Source organism: Eretmochelys imbricata, chromosome 2 (genome assembly GCF_965152235.1).
Source record: "Eretmochelys imbricata isolate rEreImb1 chromosome 2, rEreImb1.hap1, whole genome shotgun sequence".
NCBI lineage: Eukaryota > Metazoa > Chordata > Testudines > Cheloniidae > Eretmochelys > Eretmochelys imbricata.
Window position 1 is genome coordinate 204,562,667 of NC_135573.1, and position 20,926 is coordinate 204,583,592.

Here is a 20,926-nt window from a genome sequence, read left to right on the forward strand (position 1 = left end):
CAGGATGGACAAGGTCCTCACCGTGCTGGACTCTGTGATCACCTCCCTACGGTGGTGGTCCGCCCCAAACAACATGCTCCAAGGGGTCCCGGTAAGGGACAGGGCCCCGTCGTTGGAGCTGGTGTCCAACCTGGGTTGGGGGGCCCATGTGGGGAACTTTCAGACCCAAGGCCTGTGGTCGGCTCAAGACCTGACCTTACATATAAACGTCAAGGAGCTCAGGCCGGTGCGGCTGGCATGTATGGCCTTCCGCTCACACCTGGAGGGCAAGGTAGTCAGGGTCCTCATGGACTCAATGTTCTATACCAACAGGCAAGGCGGGGCCCGATCCTCTGCCCTCTGCTGCAAAGCCCTCAGGCTATGGGACTTCTGTATAGCCCATGACATCCACTTGAAGGCCTTCCACCTACCGGGCGCCTGGAACGAGAGGGGGGATTGCTTGTGCAAGGACTTTTCCTCACAACACGAGTGGTCCCTGCTCCTGGAAGTGGCCCACCGGCGATGCCCCCGGTTCTGCTCCGGGGGGCCTGGGGAGGGGTGCTATCTACGATGTCTTTCTCCTGTCCTGGTCAGGCCAGCTTCTCTAACCTTTTCCCCCGTTCCCTCTAATCAGCAGGGTCCTGGAGAAGATAGACAGACAAGGCCCGGGTCCTCCTGATTGTCCTGGTGTGGCCCAGGCAGCATTGGTATGGGACCCTCATGGGCCTGGCGGTAGCTCCGTCTTGGCTGTTACTGCTCCGCCCAGACCTGCTTCTCAGGACCAGGGCCGCCTCCTCCACCCCAACCTGGTGGCTCTTCACGTCGTGGCATGGCTGCTCAGTGGTTAGGTGGAGAGGAAAGAACGAGCTCAGAGCAGGTGCAGCACGTCCTCCTCGAAAGTAGATGGCCCTGTGCTTATTTGGTGAAGTGGTCCCAGTTTTTTAGGTGTGCGGTGGACCAGGGTGTCTCCCCGGTGACCGCCCTGATCCAGCTTATCCTTGATTACCTCCTCCACCTGAGGACCCAAGCCCTGGTGCCCTCATCAGTCAAGGTTCACCTGGCAGCCATATCGGCCTTCCATCCGCTGGTGTAAGGGTACACAGTATTTTCCCATGCTATGACTGGCAGGTTCCTTAAGGGTTTGGATCATCTTTTTCCGTATTCTAGACACCCGTTCTCGCAGTGGGACCTAAACCTGGTGTTGGCTCGTCTCATGGGGCCCCCGTCTGAACCAGTGGCCATGTGCTCCTGGGCTCACCTCTCGTGGAAGGTGGCCTTCCTGGTTGCAGTCATGTCGGCCAGGTGAGTCTCGGAGCTCAGGGTCCTGATATCCGAGCCGCCTTTACACAGTCTTTCATAAAGACAAGGTCCAGCTCCGCCCACACCCCGCGTTCCTCCCGAAGGTGGTCTCCGCCTACCACATGGGTCAGGACATTTTTCTACTGGTCCTCTGCCCCAAGCCTCACGCGTCCAGTGAGGAGCGCCGTCTCCACACGCTCAATGTGCAGTGGGCTCTGGCTTTCTACCTCAAGCGGACCAAGCCATTCAGAAAGTCCTCACAACTGTTCGTCGCCTCGGCTGAGTGCGTGAGGGGCCAGCCGATTTCCACTCAGCGGCTTTCCAATTGGATCACTTTGTGAATCCGTTCCTGTTATGAGCTGGCAGGTGTCCCCCCGCCACCCATTGTGAGGGCACACTCGACGCAGGCGTCATCGGCTGCCTTCGTGGCCCACGTCCCCATCCAGGACATTTGTAGGGCTACCACGTGGTCTTCGGTTCACACATTCACCTCGCACCATGTGATTGTCCCCCAAACCAGGGATGATGCCAGGTTCAGCAGGGCTGTCGTCCGTCCTGGGATCTTGTGAACTCCTAACCACCTCCAACAGATATAGCTTGGAATTGCCTATTGTGGAATACACATGAGCAATTACTCGAAGAAGAAAAGACAGTTACCTTTTCCGTAACTGGTGTTCTTTGAGATTTGTTGCTCATGTCTATTCTATATCCCACCCTCCTTCCCCTCTGTCGGAGTTGTCTGGCAAGAAGGAACTGAGGGTGGGGGGAGTGCACAGCTCCCCTTATACTGCACCAGGCAGGTGCCACTCCACGGGTCGTGGGGGGCACTCCCCCCTGCGGGTACTGCTAGGGGAAAAACTTCTGGCACCGGTGCACATGGCGAGTACGCACACCTATTGTGGAATAGACGTGAGCAACGCATCTCGAAGAACGCCACTTATGGAAAAGGTAACTGTCTTCTTTTCTTGGTTCTCAGTTTGTTGCCTTTCAGTTTCATTGTACTTTCTCCGTGCAATTTATTGTTTCATTTCACTTCAGTCACATTCTTTCTTATACTTGGTAAATCCACTATTTTCTTAGGAAGTCTAATTTGGAATTAACATACTTTTGGGGCCATATTCTCTCCTGCACTGAGATTAGTTTGGGTGTGACACTGGGCAAAAAGTTACCCTTCCCTGATTGTCATGGAGCCAGTCCCAGTTCATTAGCTTAAATTAGAAAAATCCCTGAATTGCTCTAGCATATGCCAGATGACTGTGGACCTTTCCCAGTTGTGAGTTGGAGTATGTCAGGTGAGCCCTGTGAGGTGCGGTTGGGGGGAGTTCTCTCACTTTATTCCACTTGAGAGCTACCAGAACAGAGAAATGGAACCTTTGTAGAAAACAAAGTTGTGTTATACATAAGCATATCTTCTTTTTTTTACCTCCCACTCTGTTCCCCTACTATTAATATTATCTTCGAAGAATGACTTCTTTAAACCCCATGTTCCCCCTCAGCATAGCATGCTTAGTATCATGTATAAAGCACTGTTCTTTTGACTGTGCATGTGTGTATATGCTAATCAGATAACCGTGCTTTTGATATCCTGACTCCTATGGTGGATTGTCCTGAGTGAGGAAGCATTTAGCAGAGATTTGGGCTGGGTTTGTTTCTTTCTCTTTCTTTTTCTCTTTTTTCCTTTTTGTTCTTTTTTCTCTTCATGAATTGCATAGGGACTTAAAGAAAACAAGAGGTGTTTGCTGTAGTGAGGTAAAACTAACCTATCAACACAAGTAAGGTAATCCAGTTAGATGATCATTGTTGAGTTTTCAGAGTCAGTAGTGTAATGATGTTGTATGTCTTAAGCAGGCCGTCCCTAGGGGTGTACGGGGCCCGGGACATAGGCAACGAGTTTCTAATCTACTGGGGGGTGCTCCCCAAGGCCCCACCCCTGTCCCGCCTCTTCCCACCCCCGCTTCGCCCATGCACTGCCTTTTCCCCGCCCAGTTCCGCCCCTTCCCCCAAGCGGGCTGCACCTTCACTTCTCGCCCATCCTCCCCAGCGCCTCCTGACACTGTGAAACATCTTATCCACGGTAGGTGCTGAGAGGGAGGGGAATATGCTGATCGGCAGGCCCTGTTGGCGGGCAGAAGGCGCTGGGGGTGAGGGGAGGTTCTGGTTCGGGGGCTGCTCCTCCCTCCCTCCCGCCTGCCGCTCACCTCCCCTTTAGCCTCCTCACCCCGCTTGCCCTCCTGCCTCACCTCCCCACCCACCTCCTGAGCGAGGCAGTCACCCCAAGTCAACGAACCCAAGGGACGGCTCTGGTCTTAAGTATTGGATAGTCTCCTAGCAGTTGTTTCTGAGAGCAGTGATACAGGAGCAAAGTTAAGGCTCCGTTGGTGACCTTAGTTGTGCATCTCCCTACTTTCAAATATTTGGATTTAAGTTTGATCTTAAATTTGAATTTCCAGGGTTCGTATAACATTTTTTGAGAAAACTACACCATTCTCTAAAGGCCTTTTTCCCCTTGAGTAACTGGTGTTTATAATCTTCACTCCATTTTAACCAAGTTCTTTGCCTGGGAATAGAGAACTAAGTTGAAGGATGAAATAATGTGATTAGCTTCTGGATTTAGTAATGCTGACATTCCCTCCCTTTAAAAGATTGGTATGCAGAACGCTGAATGTTAAGGTGAGTAGTATTAGCTTATGCTTAAAGTTGCTATTGCATTTTTCCATAAATAAATGTTTCAGTATCAGATATAAAAATGTTGGTATTTTTAACAGAAGGGATAAACAAAGACACTCCTATCAGAAATTGCTTTTAACCCTAATGTCATTAAAGATAAGTTTCCATTGTTACCTTTGTCATTTTTAACGGAATACACATTTCTTGAAATATTGCAAACAACATGGTTTTATTTCAGATGCAGTATATTTTTGTGTTTCAACATTTACTGTTGTAAATAACATAAACTACAGCTTAATTATTGAAGGGCAATTTGGTGAAAGGGTTGAATTACGTACATGGTTTCACAATATACTAACTTATTTTTGTAGGCTTTGACATAGACACCCCAGATGATTTTGGCAGGACCTGCCTTCATGCAGCTGCAGCTGGAGGGTAGGTAGCAGCTCTGCCTTCACTTTAATTTTTTTTTCTTAAATCGTTGATCCTGACAGTGTTTTTCTCCTCTTTTTTCCCCCAAGGAGCTTTGTAGGTATGAACATAACTTCAAGACGGTGTCTTTCTACAAGCTTTAAAAAGGCATAAACTGCAATTTCTACTCAGTCATCAATCTTTTATTGTAATGACCAACAGAATCAGTTACTCCTGGGGGAATTCTGCATCAGTGCGTGTGCATAGAATTCATGTCCCTCGCAGATTTCTTTGCTTCCCTGCAGAAAAATGACTTCTGATGGGGGAGCAAAGGGAAGCCGCAAGAGTGGTCACAAGCCCCTCCCCGGCAGTGTAGGCAGGTTGGTGCGGGTGCCTGGAGCAGCCAGCAGAGATGTAAATCACCTGGGGGATGGGCAGGGGTGGGTGGTGTGGGTGTGTGACACTCTGTCCCTCTCGCTCGCTATTGCAGCATGTTCGGAATGGAAGGGCAGGGCTTCGGGGTGTTTCTGAGCAGGTAGGTGTAGGACAGGCTCTGCTCCCTCAGGCAGAGCAGAATGCAGCAGCCTGCCTGCTTAGTGAATTATTCCCCTTGTCTTTGTGAATTCCTCCAGGAATATAAAATAGGTGTAAAAGTTTTAAGGCTCCTTTACATTGCCAGAGTGCTGTAAAGGACAGTACGGCCTTATAAATGCTTATGTTGCTTTCGTGATTAAAATGGGTCTAACTTTTTGGACTGAAAAAATTTCCTATCAGACTGTACTCCATGAAGTTTGCTAATTCCTTTTCTGGAGATGGTCAGTAGCTAATATAAATTGTGAGTTTGATTTCCCCAGTCTTCACTTTCTCTTCAGTTGTTTGATGTAACACTGGGCAAATGGCTGCATATATATGTTGCCTAATAACTAGAAATAAAGGGTGAAACCTATCTACATTACTATTAGGCAAGGGGGTTTGGGGATTTCCTCCAGTGTTCCCCACTTCCATTCTCCATCCATTATATTGTAGTTTAAATAAATTACTGAAATAATGGAAACCAAAGTGATTATGTTGCATTATTTTGATAAATAAAATATGCAGAATTTTAGAATATTGTGTGCAGAAATTTTAATTTTGTGGTGCAGAATTCCCCCAGGAGTAATCTGTGTTATTCCAGTTTCAGGATTGTCTCAAAATGGATTAATTTTACTTCTATGTTTTACTACCTATAGAAAGTACAGACCATGTTATTTAGGGCTATCATTTACCAGAACCCTATGTTAGGAGCACTTTGGAGACACATGGTGAAGGGGTATGGTACCACCACCTCACCTGCTTGCTTCGCTTATCCCCTTTCCACTCAGTTGCTTACAGTGGGGCATAGGAGCTGTAATTCTGGGCAGCCCTTTGAAATAGGCTGTACAGAGTTGGGGGAGGGCTCTCTACTGCCTTTCCCCATGCACAATTATGTATGAGCTAGCTACAACTTTACCCTCTGTGTGTATATCTTTATAGTATATGCTGTTTGTTATATTTATAAACATTTGGATATTAGATGACTTCTTTCAGCAAATGAAGGGTGCTAACTTATTTTTGATTATTCACTAAGAAAACATGTTTTAGATGTTTTTACCAGCATGTGAGGGAAGCTGAGGATAGCATGAATGTGCTCACACACAGTAAGAGCCTGGGAAACCTGTATGTTTAGCATATACCTGCACATAGATTTGTCAAGCTAAATTTTGCATACAGTAACAAAGTTCTGGAGTTCAGTTAACCAGAAGCAAGGAAATTTTGATTAATAGTGCTCATGGATGGATTGTGATCTGAAGAATTCAGACCGTAGAAGAACTAGTATTTGACTAGCATTTTTTCTCTAGGTGGGCATCTTAAGGAGTGCATGTAAACATATAGGCCTTGATTCTGCAGACACTTCACGCTTGTGACTAAAACCACAATATTAGTCCCATTAACTTTGGCCACCCATTAATAAAGCCAAGCATGTGCACAGGTATTGGGAGGAGCAGTGTATTCGTCACTATAAAATTAGAGTACAGAGTAGCTATTCAATATTGCCTAGAAAAATTGGGCAGTAGATTGTCGTACATGCTCAAGTGCACACAGCTTTCAGGAAATCAAATGGCCAATGCTGCATGCACATATAATTTTAAAGTAATATAATAAAACCAAGTGTAATTTTTATGTTTGGGGATTTTGGGGTGGTTGTTTACTGGTAGAGCCCTGCAAATTGGTGGATATCCACAGACCATTTTTGCGATCGTGAGTGGATGAGGATACACATTTTATATCTAAAGCTCAGCAAATCTGCAGATATCCGTGGATCATTTTTGCAGATCAGATGTGAAATACAAATTTTTTTATCCGCATAGGGCTCTATTTACTGGTATAAAACATTATCCTTGGAATAAAAATTACTTACTTATGATGTTACCTCACTCCCATCCTCACAGTTAGGCTTCATATCGTAATTTTCCTGTGTCTCTGAAAAATATTCACAGCTATTGCCATAAATATTTTTTAAGATAGCGTTCTTCATAATGCAGTATCAAAGATAGCATATACATTGCAAACTTTGTTTTTCCTGTCACTTATTAATTGGCTTTAAAACAAACAAAAATTTATAAGTAAAAACTTGCCACGGGCTGAATCTTGGCAAAAAGCTCTTAGCATGCATTAATTTTTTCTATTAAGTTTCCATCAAATGAGAAGTGTATTTACTACTTGAGGACATTGCTCTTGTTGATTTCAAAAGGCACGCTACATAAGCATCAAAATTCCCACATTTGGACCAAGGACAGTTTGTGGTCCTTAATATTTTCTTCTACAACTTTAAAGTCTGTTTTTGGTGGTGTTTTGTATGTAAAATATAGTTTGATTCATTATCAGTAAAAATATTGTTGTGTGATAAATAACTGTGCAGAAATTCTGATAGTTTGTAAAGGGCGCTGTGTTCTTGAAAATTTAATTTGCAATCAATGTTGCATTAATTTAATAGGAATTTGGAGTGCCTAAACCTTCTGCTTAACACTGGTGCAGACTTCAACAAAAAGGACAAATTTGGGAGGTAGGACACAACATTCTAAGTGTGTGGAATTTAGAACTTCATTAAAATATGCACATAAGTAGCACAATAGTTCTGTGTGAAGAAGCCCATATTCCATCACAATACATTGCTTTTGGAGTGATTGTATTCATAATAAATTGTTGGGTCCCCATCCAAGCACTACAACCAATTTAGTCTAAGCATCTTATTGAAAGTTTAAGATTATAAAAAAGTCACAAGGTGTTTGATTTGTTACATTCTGTTATATAGTTTTGTGTATTTTAGTATGTATTTGTTTTTTCTTTCAAATTGTCCAATTGATCTCATATGTTACTGTAACTTTAATAAAGATGTTTTTGGTGTAAGGGGCATCCTGATGGGTTTAAGTGGCTCTCAACCTGTAGATTTACTGATTTTTTCCTCATTAGCCCACGTGTCAAGGCTATAAATGCTCTTCATCAACCTGTTCACTTTGCCATTTCTGAACATTTTGCAATCTTATATATTTTTTTAAAGTAAAATCTAAATTCTTTTAATAAAATAACTTTCCTTTTTACCTCCATCCATCCCTTCTTCATATAGCTTTCTCTCGCTTTTACTCTCACTCTGGACTTTCTTCAAATAACCCACTGCTATTGCTAGCCTCAGATTGTTATTTAAGTGCAGACAGCATGGTTAGTGCTTGTGAAAGACACTAATTAAAGACAGCCAAAGAGATTACAATCAGAAAGACAATAAGAAGAGATGCTCTCGAAGAACCAGAGGCAAGAATTTATCATAATTTAAAAATATTCTTCATAGCATCAGTGGTTTAGTGGAAATGGTCCCTCAGTCCTTGGTTGAGTGACAGGAGTAGGACTCCAGCAGAAGTATCTGACTGTGAATCATGTCTCCCTTTGAAATCCTACTTGCACCCTTGGCTGAGAATAGAGGGGTTAATTGTAGTAGTTTTCCCTGTGGAAGCTGCACTTAAATTTTTGTTGGTCTGCTGATTATATTTCATAGAATCCTAGAATATCAGGGTTGGAAGGGACCTCAGGAGGTCATCTAGTCCAACCCCCTGCTCAAAGCAGGACCAATCCCCAACTAAATCATCCCAGCCAGGGCTTTGTCAAGCCTGACCTTAAAAACTTCAAAGGAAGGGGATTCCACCACCTCCCTACATAACACATTCCAGTGCTTCACCACCCTCCTAGTGAAAAAGTTTTTCCTAATATCCAACTTAAACCTCCCCCACTGCAACTTGAGACCATTATTCCTTTTTCTGTCATGTTACCACTGAGAACAGTCTAGATTCATCCTCTTTGGAACCCCCTTTCAGGTAGTTGAAAGCAACTATCAAATCCCCCCTCATTCTTCTCTTCCGCAGACTAAACAATCCCAGTTCCTTCAGCCTCTCCTCATAAATTGTGTGTTCCAGTCCCCTAATCATTTTTGTTGCCCTCCGCTGGACTCTTTCCAATTTCTCCACATCCTTCTCGTAGTGTGGGGCCCAAAACTGGACACAGTACTGCAGATGAGGCCTCACCAATGTCGAATAGAGGGGAATGATCACGTCCCTCGATCAGCTGGCAATGCACCTACTTATACATCCCAAAATGCCATTGGCCTTCTTGACAACAAAGGCACACGCTGTTGACTCATATCCAACTTCTCGTCCACTGTAACCCCCAGGTCCTTTTCTGCAGAACTGCTGCCTAGCCATTCGGTCCCTAGTCTGTAGCGGTGCGTGGGATTCTTCCGTCCCAAGTGCAGGACTCTGCACTTGTCCTTGTTGAACCTCATCAGATTTCTTTTGGCCCAATCCTCCAATTTGTCTAGGTCCCTCTGTATCCTATCCCTACCCTCCAGCGTATCTACCTCTCCTCCCAGTTTAGTGTTATCTGCAAACTTGCTGAGGGTGCAATCCACACCATCCTCCAGATCATTAATGAAGATATTGAACAAAAGCGGCCCCAGGACCGACCCTTGGGGCACTCCGCTTGATACCGGCTGCCAACTAGACATAGAGCAATTGATCTCTACCCAGCTTTCTATCCACCTTATAGTCCATTCATCCAGCCCATACTTTTTTAACTTGCTGGCAAGTCTACATTAGTGTAAACTTCGAATCTGTAAATTGGTGTCCACGTGGGGAACTGTGGTTGGTGCACACTGCTATTCCCAATCCCTGTGTCCAAATTGCGGGATAGTATGAACATGCCCTTAGATCCCTCAGTCACTTGTGTAAAATTTTCAAAAGCACCTAGGTCACTGACTTCTGAAAATTATTTATATACTATATTCTGCTTTGTAATCGTTTTCCCCCAAGGCTGAGTAATTCATCAATATAATATTTCCATGTGAAATTCAAATTTCAAGTTTCTTTAAAATCAAATGCATATTTTAAAAAAATCGTCATTTGTTTTATTTTCTATACAAGCATATATTTTTGGTACATTAAGACGGGATGAAACAAATAGACACGCCGTAGGACTCCACATTACACCTCAGTTTTGTTCTCAAAACCCTACTGAGCACTCCACACAAAATTACTTTAGGTGTTCTGCAGGAAGGGTTAAATTTCACCCTAAATAAACAGTTGCATTTTGTTCCGGTCTTTTTTGGTGGCTTTGCACTATGGATGATCAGATTTGCTCCTGTTTTGTCAGTGAATGGCTTACAATATAATTGTTTGAACAAATAGATCTTTCAATAATTATTTTTCATTTTCCTGTGCATGTATGTACACCTCTCAACACCCACAAACTGTCCATGTATTGGCTGACAAATATGTACCCTGGACTGCTATTACACTTTTTAAAATCATTTTTACGGAACCATGTAATATTTACATATTAGAACTGAATTATTCAGCCAATAATAAAATAGAATATAAACATGTTTTTAAAATTTCATTTTATTTTGCATTTTTGTCATTAATCTGTTGTATGTCTTTCTCTTGTATTTGAATGTGTACTAAAGAACTCCACTTCATTATGCTGCTGCCAATTGTAATTACCAGTGCCTGTTCGCCCTTGTGGGATCTGGAGCTAGTGTGAATGACCTTGATGAGAGGGGTTGTACACCATTGCACTATGCAGCTGCATCAGACACAGATGGCAAGTAAGTGTCATGTCATACGAAAGGGTGAATATTTAAAGACTTCAGAGCTGCTGTATTTTGTTTTTACTTTCTGTAATCATATATGCCAAATGTAATTTTTATATTTCTTTGAAGATGGCTAAATGGAATGTGTTTATTGGTCTGTTCAGAATACAAGAAATACTTTGGTTTAAACATGTTGAGGTTTTTTGTTTTTTTTTCCCCCTCCCCATACAGCTAGGTGTATTGTAATCTTCTGGATTTTAATGTTGAAGTCTTAATTGGCTATACACTGTGGATTAAATTCCTGCTCTGCACAAAGTAAATGTGATCTGGGTCTTGGCTGCTTATGAGACTTCCCGATAGCTATACTAGAGGAGTCATTTTTTCTAAAAATTCCGATATTTCAGCTCTAGAGGATTGGAAGCAATATGTTTTAGGTGATAGGTCCTTGACTCTCCCATTTGTTTCCTTTGCTGGATCATCAGACTTAATGCTGTAAGACCAGTCTGAGTTATCCTTATCCTGAGGTAGGCTGAATGTAAAATATTTATTTAAATACATAAACATTTTAACATTTATAGGCGAAGATTGCTTTATGACTTTTGTCTTCATTATGGTAACAGTAAAAAGGATTCTCTTGTTATAGCTGACAAGTTTGGTCAAATTTCTTGTTTTTTTATTAACGAAATGTGCTCAGAAGCTTTTTGTATTACATCAAAACTAAAAAGACTGTCATTGTTCTGGGATAGCACAAGAAGAGATGTTCTGCATAAAGCTTGCAATCTCAAGACCCAACATGTAGAAGTAACAAACAGAAAGAGAGAGGGTGATGGTAACAATGAGAGGCACATGTGATACAGAATAGCCGTGCATAACTTATTGGGCCTTTTTAAGTGTAAATAAAGAGTAGAGATACCAGTAATCGCTACTGGCCATTTTAGTAGGCATTAAAGTATATATACCCCTTCCATGTAACGTCTAGGTTTTTTTGTTGTTTACCTGCTACTTCTCTGTTAGGTATGTAATCCCACTTCCTGCTGGCATTTGTTGAGGGGTATTTACTTTAATTATCACTTAAATCATTCCAAGATTCCAAGTTTCACAGTTGCTCTCAAAGACATCAGTGCCTCAGTGCCAGAGTGAGTCTTCAGTGCCAGAGTGAGTCTTCAGCACCAGAGTGAGGTTACATTGTTTTGCCAGCTGTCTTGCAGAGGTTAGAGGATGAATTATGATAGTAATATTTTAGTGCTTTGGGAAATAACTCAAAGAATGATCTCCAAAATCCCTGAAATATTAATGTTCTGATGAACAGTTGGCTCTCTGGAAGACAGACTGCCAAGTAGTAGAACCTGAGAAGCAGCTTTTTGAGTGGATGCAGCAACATGCTTAAGACCAGTTGGAAAACAAGTTCTGTCTGGCTCACATTCAGAAGGAGATTAATAATAAAAACAAATAAAACTGGAAATTAGTATTGGGCTGGAATATAAGTGCTGGAGACAATGTCAGGTAAGTAATCTATATGGAATCTCCGGAACATTTGTGTGCTTTTTCATAAAGTTTGTGCAGATGTTCCCAGAGATGATTTTCTGAAACAATGGCACTCTTCCTACCTTCTCCCCATTTATAAAAAGCATTGATTGATCACAGGATGACTGTGGGCTGCCATGAAAATGCCATGTGATGCAGCCGTGAAAAAGGCTAGGATGCATCCAGTAAGGGAAGTGTTAGTACCATTTTACAAGGCACTGGTGAGACCTCATCTGGAATACGATACGCAGTTTTGGTCTCCCATCTTTAAGAAAGATGAATTCAAGCTGGAAGAAGTGCAGAGAAGAGTTACTAAGATGATCTGAGGAATGGAAAACATACCTTATGAGAGGAGACTCAAAGAGCTTGGCTTGTTTAGCCTAACCGAAAGAAGGCTGAGGGGAGATATGATTGCGCTTTCTAAATACATAAGAGGAATAAATACCAGGGAGGAAGAGGAGTTGTTTAAGTAAAATGCCAATGTTGACCCAAGAACAAATGGATATAAACTGGCCATCAACATGTTCAGGCTTGAAATTATACAAAGGTTTCTAGCCATCAGAGGAGTGAATTTCTGGAACTGCTTTCCAAGGGGAGCAGTGGGGGCAAAAAAATCTAACTGGCTTCAAGACTGAGCTTGATAAGTTTGTGGAGGAGATGGTATGATGAAGTTACCTACAATGGCATGTAGCTGATCTACGACTGCTAGCAGCAAACATCTCCAACAGCTGGTGATGGGACACTAGATGGGGAGGGCTCTGAGTCACTACAGAGAATTCTTTTCCAGGTGTCTGGCTGGTGGGTCTTGCCCACATGCTCAGGGTGTAACTTATCACCATAATTGGGGTTGGGAAGGAATTTTCTCCTGGGTCCAGTTGGCAGAGACTCTGGGTTTTTTTTCGCTTTCCTCTGCACCATGGGGTACAGGTGACTTGCCGGTTTAAATTAGTGTAAATGGTGGATTCTCTAACTTGAAGTCTTCAGTAACTCATCCATAGGTTAGGAGTCTATTACAGGAGTGAGTGGGTGAGGTTCTGTGGCCAGCAACATGCAAGAGGTGAGACTAGATGACCATGATGGTCCCTTCTGACCTTAAAGTCTGAGTCTTTGACCTTGTCTACACTAGAAATTACTTTGGTGTAACTTATGTCGCTCAGTGGTGTGAATAATCCACACCCATGAGCAACATAAGTTATACCGACGGAAGTGCCAGTGTAGACAGTGCTATGTCAGTGGGAGAGGTTCTCCTGCCAACATAACTACTGCCTCTTGTCGGAAGTGGAGTATTTAAGTGACGGGAGATTTCTCTCCCATCAGCTTAGAGCGTCTCCCCCACAAGCGCTTCAGCAGCACAGCTGCATCAGTGTAGCTGCGCTGCTGTAAGTGCTGTAGAGTAGACGTAGTCTGTCTCCAGAGTATGTTTAACAATACTTGTATTCCTGGGAATCAAACTAGCAAGCCTTAAGTCTGTATCAGATAAATCAGTTGAAAAAAATAGAGTGAGTTATAAAACAATAGGGATAAGCTTTTGTAGAGGAAAGTCATGCTTCAACCTTTTTAGAAATATTTGACAGTCATCAAGCTAGCAAATAAATGAGAGGTAGACGTAATATGGACTGGAATATAAGTGCTGCCATATTAATATGGACTTAGTGCTGTATACCACATGAGGTATAGCACATGTTGTGATAGGCACATGTAGGATCCATGGATCTTGAAAGATGTGTTAGTGCACTAAATGCCCCAACAACTATGTGGGTGAACCCAGACAATCACTATGCTTTCAAATAAACTCTCACAGGAAAATGATAAAAGACAAAAACACCCTATCACCTCTGAGTGAACACTTTTTTCACAAAGCAATCACTCTATATCTGACCTATCCGCCCTCATCCTCAAAGGAAACCGGCACAACACTTTCAAAAGATAAACCTGGGAGCTTAAATTCATTACTCTGCTAGACACTAAAAAAGTCATGGACTGAACAGACACATTGGATTTATGGCTTATTACACAATCTGTAACCCACTAACCTCCTCTTTTTATCTTATGACTGCTGAGGTATTAACAGATCATTCTGCCTTGAATGGTCCCTTACAATCGGTGCTAACTACTTTTGCTAAACAATATGTTCCTTCTTGCATTTTGCTGTCACCGTACCTTTCCCCAACCTGAAGAAGAAATTTTACTTGAGATATATCAACCTTCACGCAACAAGGCATAAGCCAACCATTGACTGTCTGGGGTTAGGAAGACACTGTCTCCCTAGGCATATTACATATGTAAATGTCTGTTGTGATGGTCTTACATGCTCCTCTACATCTTCTGGTACTGCTCTTTGTCCGTCTGAATACTGGGATACACGGACCACTGTTTGATGTAGTAAGGCATGGCAGTTTGATGATTCTATTTGTTGCATATAATAAAATTGGACTTTTTGTATTTTCAAGGCAAGTACTAGTTTACCAATTAATAAAAAGTTGAATTTAACATTAATATGGTTCTCATTTGTCACTTCTCACAGGTGCCTGGAATACTTACTAAGAAATGATGCAAATCCAGGGATCCGAGACAAACAAGGATACAATGCAGTTCATTATTCTGCTGCCTACGGTCATCGCTTGTGTCTTGAACTGGTAAAAAAACAAAACAAAAAAAACCCCCAACTTACTGTGAAATAGTTACTATCTACCTGTAGAGTTCTTCTAGGTTAGGCTGCTGGCCTAGAATTTAAGATCCAGGTTTAATTCCCTACTCTGTGCAACCTTCCACACATGTTGCACAAGTCACTGAGTCTCTCTCTGTTCCCCAACTGTCAAGTGGGGATGAAAGTACTTCTTTACTTCACAGGAGTGTTCTGAAGATAAAAACATTAAAGATTATGACACACTTGCATACTGTGGTAATGAGGACATGTAAATAACTTAGACAGAATCAAATGGTTGAAAGGATTGTTCTAGATAGTGGGATAACACAGAATATTTTTTGTTTAAACTATAATTTTTCTTCTGTTAGCTAAAGTATTAAAACCACTAGTAGCCCTCTGAGATGTGTTAACTGATTTAATATGAGCTCCTATGGATTAAAAACAAGAGCATAATACGTTTTGCCTGAGAGAGATTTACTTATTTGAAAGCAAAGGATCTAATTTTGAAATATTTTGATCATAATATTGCAGTGACTAGTGGCGACATAATACATTTAAATAACAGCTTCACAGTAGATTTTGATCAGCACTTGGCACAAAAGTATACGATTTGACATTTGTTTTCTGTTCCATGTTTACAGTTAGTACTTGTATATTAAAATTACACTTGTATTTTCAATTTTTTCAAGCCTGTTGACCTAAAAATTTTTTTTAAATTTTAGATTGCAAGTGAAACTCCCCTAGATGTTGTAAGTGTGTACACTTTATCATTAAAGTATTGTATAGCAAAATGGAGCATTATGTCTCAGAATACTATTGCTTATCCTAGTGTGTCCAACTGTGTGCTTTCCAGTGAACAGGCATGCATTTTATATTAATACTACTACTTATTATTATTATTACTTCTTGTATTACCATAGCACCTACGAACCGTAGTCATGGACCAAGAACCTGTTATGCTACGTGCCATACAAACAGGAAAAAAGACAGTCCCTGCCCCAAGAGGCTTACAATCATATATATAAAGTTTGAATTGGTTTAACCAGTTACATGATCATATTTAGAAATTGCCTAGGCCTGCTAATTGCAATTGCTTTTCAAGTAGAGTGGAATTTCAGTGGTTGGAACCATTCTTTCTAAACAAACTGATAGGTCCCTGTCTATTAATTCAGTTATCCAGATGTACTGGGTGGTGTCCAAGCATTTTGAATAGTTGGGATTCTGCTGTATTTAATTAACTGCAGTCCTGAAAAAGAATCTACGTTAATACACCAAGCAAATTTTGAATGGGCCACCACAGGAAAACACACAGGGATTTTTAAACTCATTTTATAATACTGTATGTGCCTTGATTCATCTCTTCCTTTTCATGTAAATTTGTGGTTTTTCTCTCCTCCTTCCCCTTGCTGCTGAGGATTACTTTGATTAGGCTTTCCATGTCTATTTTCTTCATTGCTTTTCCTTCTCCTTCTACTCTTCCCCTTACTTATCATATGTTCCCCACCTATCCAGTGTTCCTTATTGGATAAACTGTTTGTTTGCTTTTATTTAAAAAAGAAAATACCTTATTTGGGAAGAATTTCTTATTTGAACAGTTCAATGTGAAGCCAAATGAAACACCTGCTAGTTGGGCAGGGGAGATGCAGGAAGAGTGTTGCCTTTACAGCCCGAAGCCTTTAAAAGATTGAAATAGTCATTTATATAATAGTTGCAGGGGAAAAATACCATGTCTGTGGAATTTTTGTGCAGTTTAATCTGTAAGTGGTGAGGGATAGCAATTCCCATACTATTGTTGAAGGGTGTATTTTAAAACCTTTTTCTTGCATTTAATCTATATTTGTATTTCTGCTAGCTAATGGAAACATCAGGTACTGACATGCTGAATGATTCCGACAACAGAGCACCAATTAGTCCATTGCATTTAGCTGTAAGTATTTCATTCGCTAGTGATTGTTGGTCTACTGAATCATATAGATGTATGCACAACAGTTTTTTGACTGATGCAAGATAGTTTTGGTTCATGCCAGATGTTTATTCGCAGGTCAATATCAGTAGTTTTCAATTAGCAATATACATGCTCTCTTACATGAGTTGCATAAGATTTTGTATATCAATTGTAAATGTGCTCTTGAAGAAACACTGTCAACATCAAATCTGTTCAGTATTAAAAAAAAAAAAAAAAAGTTAAAACTGGTTTCAAGTACTGTACCTGCTGCTGAATTCCCTTGCCAATTTTTTATTATTTAGAGCAACCTTTCCCTATTTTAAAAAATGTTTTTCTCTCCCCTGTTGTTTGTGAAAGACACACACAAATTATCAGGAAACTGACTACACAGGGAAAACAATGAAACCAATCATATAAAAGTGCAGTGAAATGCAAAGTAAGCAAGCTTGAATTAAGTATTTTTTTCCTCTAATCATTGTTTTACTTGTAATACGAATAGGTTAAAATAATTAAAAAGTGTCCCCTTCTAAATAAGTATAAAGCAAATATTAAAAATTGATGGTGCATAGGTATGACAAACACATGTGTTTTTGATACACAGGGCCAAAAGAAATTATGTGGCATCAGTAAGGAGACTGCTAAAAATTAGCAATAGAAAAAAAAAATTAGAGGGGACTAGTCCTGGAATTACATGAGGACACTGGCTTGTGACAGAGTGCTGAAACCTGACAGGTGAGTCAGCACTCCGATCTCTGTAGCCTCAATTAGTTTCCCCAGTGATGGCTAATTGAACAATTAGCTAATCAGAAAGATTGGCTAGGGAGGTCAGAAATTAATTAGCCCTCAGCTAGTTATAAAAGCTGATAAAGGCCAGGAAGGAACTGTTACAAAGGGGGTGAGGACAGGGCTAGCTGAGTGTAGAAAGAGAGCGCTTCCAAGAGGGTGATCTCTTTTCCTCCCGGGGCCCTAGCAAAGAAGGGCTGAAAGATGTAGAGACTTAAAACTGTGGTGTTAGACTGAACTGGTGTGGGTGGAAGGCTTAGAATAAAATACAGCCTGAACACTAAAAGAAAACGGGTCTGAGCAGTTTCTGGAGTACTGAGAATGAGGACAGTGTGTTGCCCCGTTATAGGCTAGACACCCAAGGGGGTATGAAGGATCCCTGACAACTTAAATAAAAGGAGTACTTGTGGCACCTTAGAGACTAACAAATTTATTTGATGCATCCGATGAAGTGAGCTGTAGCTCACGAAAGCTTATGCTCAAATAAATTTGTTACTCTCCAAGGTGCCACAAGTACTCCTTTTCTTTTTGTGAATACAGACTAACATGGCTGCTACTCTGAAACGTAAATAAACATATTATTTATTTATGTATTTATTTATTTGTGTAATGGCTTAGACCAGCACTTGAAGTTTGATTGTTCTTACAGCTGTACCATGGCATTTGACACATTGTCATGACAGGTCTACACAGTAGATTTCCCACAATTATCCATTCTAGTCTTATTGCATCACTTTCCGAATCTTCTCCATTCTGCCAACAATGCTTCAACCACCTGGTCTGTTTTTTTTTTTTTTTTTTTCTTACGGCGAATTTTCTGTATGCAGTGTGTTTGTAGCTGTGTTGGTCCCAGGATATCAGAGATACAAAGTAGGTGAAGTAATATTTTTTATTGGACCAACTTCTATTGGTGAGACAAATAAGCTTTGGAGCCGCACACAGCTCTTCTTCAGGTCTGGAAAAAGTACTGTGAGCATCACAGCTAGATGAAACAGATAGTTTAGCATAAGTAGTTAGTGCATAGTGTAAGGCACCATTCAAGGTAGAGTGGTCCATTAACACCTCTGCAGTCATAGGACAAAAAAGTCATAGTAGGTGTTAATGGGCCACACTACCCTGAGTGGTCCCTTAAAATATGTGCTAACTACATCTGGTGATCAATCTGTTCCATCTTGCATTTAGCTGTGAGGCTCGGAGTACCTGTCCCAGACCTAAAGGAGACCTCTGTGTGGCTCTAAAGCAGGGGCGGCCAACCTGAGCCTGAGAAGGAGCCAGAATTTAACAATGTACATTGCCAAAGAGTCACAGTAATATGTCAGCAGCCCCCCATCAGCTCCCACTCCCTGCTCCCAGCGCCTCCCAGCGCCTCCCACCCATCAGCAGACCCGCTAATCAGCACCTCCCTCCCCCTCCCCGCACCTCCCGATCAGCTGTTTCGGGGCATGCAGGAGGCTGGTGGGGAGAGGAGGGCAAGGTCTTTGGCACAGCCAGGGGTTGAGTAGTGAGCACCCCCTAGCACACTGGAAAGTTGGTGCCTATAGCTCCAGCCCCGAAGTTGGTGCCTATACAAGGAGATGCATATTAACTTCTAAAGAGCCGCATGCAGCTCCGGAGCCACAGGTTGGCCACCCCTACTCTAAAGCTTGTCTCTCATCAACAGAAGTTGGTCCAATAAAACAGGAGTTCCCAAAAGGGATATGTGAGACATCTCTGGGAGATTTGCGGGAGAAATTATGTAATAGTTTATTTTATTTATTGCATTCTCATAATAGGCTATTCAGATGAAGTTTTAAAACTGAGAATTTGTTATATCAAATACAGTAATTAACTTACTTCAAGATGTACCAGTGAGAACACAGAGATGCTGACGTACAGAGCCCTTACCTCCAATCACTGACAGCATCTGTCCAGTCTAACTGAGCTTAGAACTTAATCGGGTTTTTTTCGGTTGTACGTGTCATACTATAACTATATTTGTACGTAACGGTGAAATATGGACAGATGGCTAAAGAAAGGTAGTGTTAAGAAGAACACACAAAGTATCAATGATGAGAAGGGTAGTGTTCATGGGCAGCTGGTAGATCATGGGTGCAGGAGTTCATCCACTCAGAGCTTCGTGTAAAATTGGGTCCTTATTCTGTCATATGAAAATGTTCTGTGTTTTGTATAAAAGACTAAATGCAGTGGTTATGTATTAATCATCCTTTAATCTTTGCACAAGATGATTTACAGGGCTATGGTATATAAGTCTGGAAAAGAGAAAATCTGAAAAAAACATAATATAGGATAAAGAATTGATCTGTGTATCTAATGACCTCATTCCATTGAATACACTGCATTTGAAGAAATGCTTTTTAACTTCTGTTTTTATTGCTCTACCATATTTGTATTTTAGAAAGTTGAACATTTTGCCCTATGAAAGGGCCACTGCCAACGACAATTTTAAAAAGAGCAATTTTTGATACATCACTTCATATTTGTCCTGCCTTTAAAAAAAAAAATCATTTTTTTAAAATGAGTTTTTCCTATATGCCTTCTGCCTATAAGATCCTATGGGCATCCTGAGCACAACAACACTGAACATAGTTGTGGTCCACCTGTTTTCCCCTTTCTTTTTAAGTATACGAGTACATCTACCTCTTCAGTTTCAGCTTTGCTGCTGCTATTACAAACAAATGCCCTCTGCAGAGGGTAATGAAGAGTCTGCATATAAGCCCCCAACTAGAGCAATGCAGAAGAGTCATGCACCTGATCTTAAAGCAGTGAAATTCACTGCACCTAAAGAGTTATCAAATACACAAAGTGAACAAGATGGAAAAATGACACATTTCTCTAATTTCTTCCAATTACTGGTAAAAATAAATGAAATAAAAATAGGTACAAATCGTTCAGTTGAAAGTATGTTTTTAACATTGGTTACAAAATGACTGATTTTTACTTAAAACAGCAGGTATTCTTCTAAATGCTTCTGTTACACACTATTTTCATAGTCTCCTTTTCTAATGTAAATGAAACACTACTGCACTGTATTAATATTCCCTTAGGCCTATCATGGTCACCATCAAGCTCTGGAAGTACTGGTGCAGTCTTTGTTGGACCTTGATGTGAGGAACAATAATGGAAGGACACCATTGGATCTTGCAGCTTTTAAGGGACATGTGGAGTGTGTGGATGTACTTATTAATCAGGGAGCATCAATCTTAGTGAAAGACTATGTTGTAAAGAGAACTCCAATACATGCTGCAGGTACGTTGTGCTGAACACAAGAGCATGGGTTTGGGGTTTATATTTCTGTGGCATTAACAGAGATTACATTTAAAATTATGTTCTGCACTGTGGAGGATGAGGAAGAGCATGAGGTAGTGGGAGTGCCTTAGCTTAGTAAGAGAGAGAGTGCCTTAGTCAGATGTCTTCCTTGGGCTCTGGAGGAGAGTAGTACCTCTGCCATCCACAAAATCAGGGGTGGACAAACTACGCCTGGCCACGCCTCCGCGTAGGAGCTGGAGAAGGGACGTGCTGC

The 20,926-nt window shown here is 41.4% G+C and overlaps 1 protein-coding gene across 3 annotated transcripts in view; it reads left to right on the top strand.

The window, feature by feature from the left end:
• Positions 1–20,926, top strand: part of ANKRD28 (ankyrin repeat domain 28) — a 228,353-nt gene that overhangs the window by 168,396 nt on the left and 39,031 nt on the right. For all 3 annotated transcript variants that reach the window (XM_077811314.1, XM_077811312.1, XM_077811313.1), the window contains exons 12-18: positions 4,317–4,380; positions 7,370–7,438; positions 10,382–10,522; positions 14,556–14,667; positions 15,401–15,427; positions 16,531–16,605; positions 20,451–20,652. In XM_077811314.1, the coding sequence (XP_077667440.1) occupies positions 4,317–4,380; positions 7,370–7,438; positions 10,382–10,522; positions 14,556–14,667; positions 15,401–15,427; positions 16,531–16,605; positions 20,451–20,652 (690 nt within the window). The remainder of the gene's footprint in view (positions 1–4,316; positions 4,381–7,369; positions 7,439–10,381; positions 10,523–14,555; positions 14,668–15,400; positions 15,428–16,530; positions 16,606–20,450; positions 20,653–20,926) is intronic.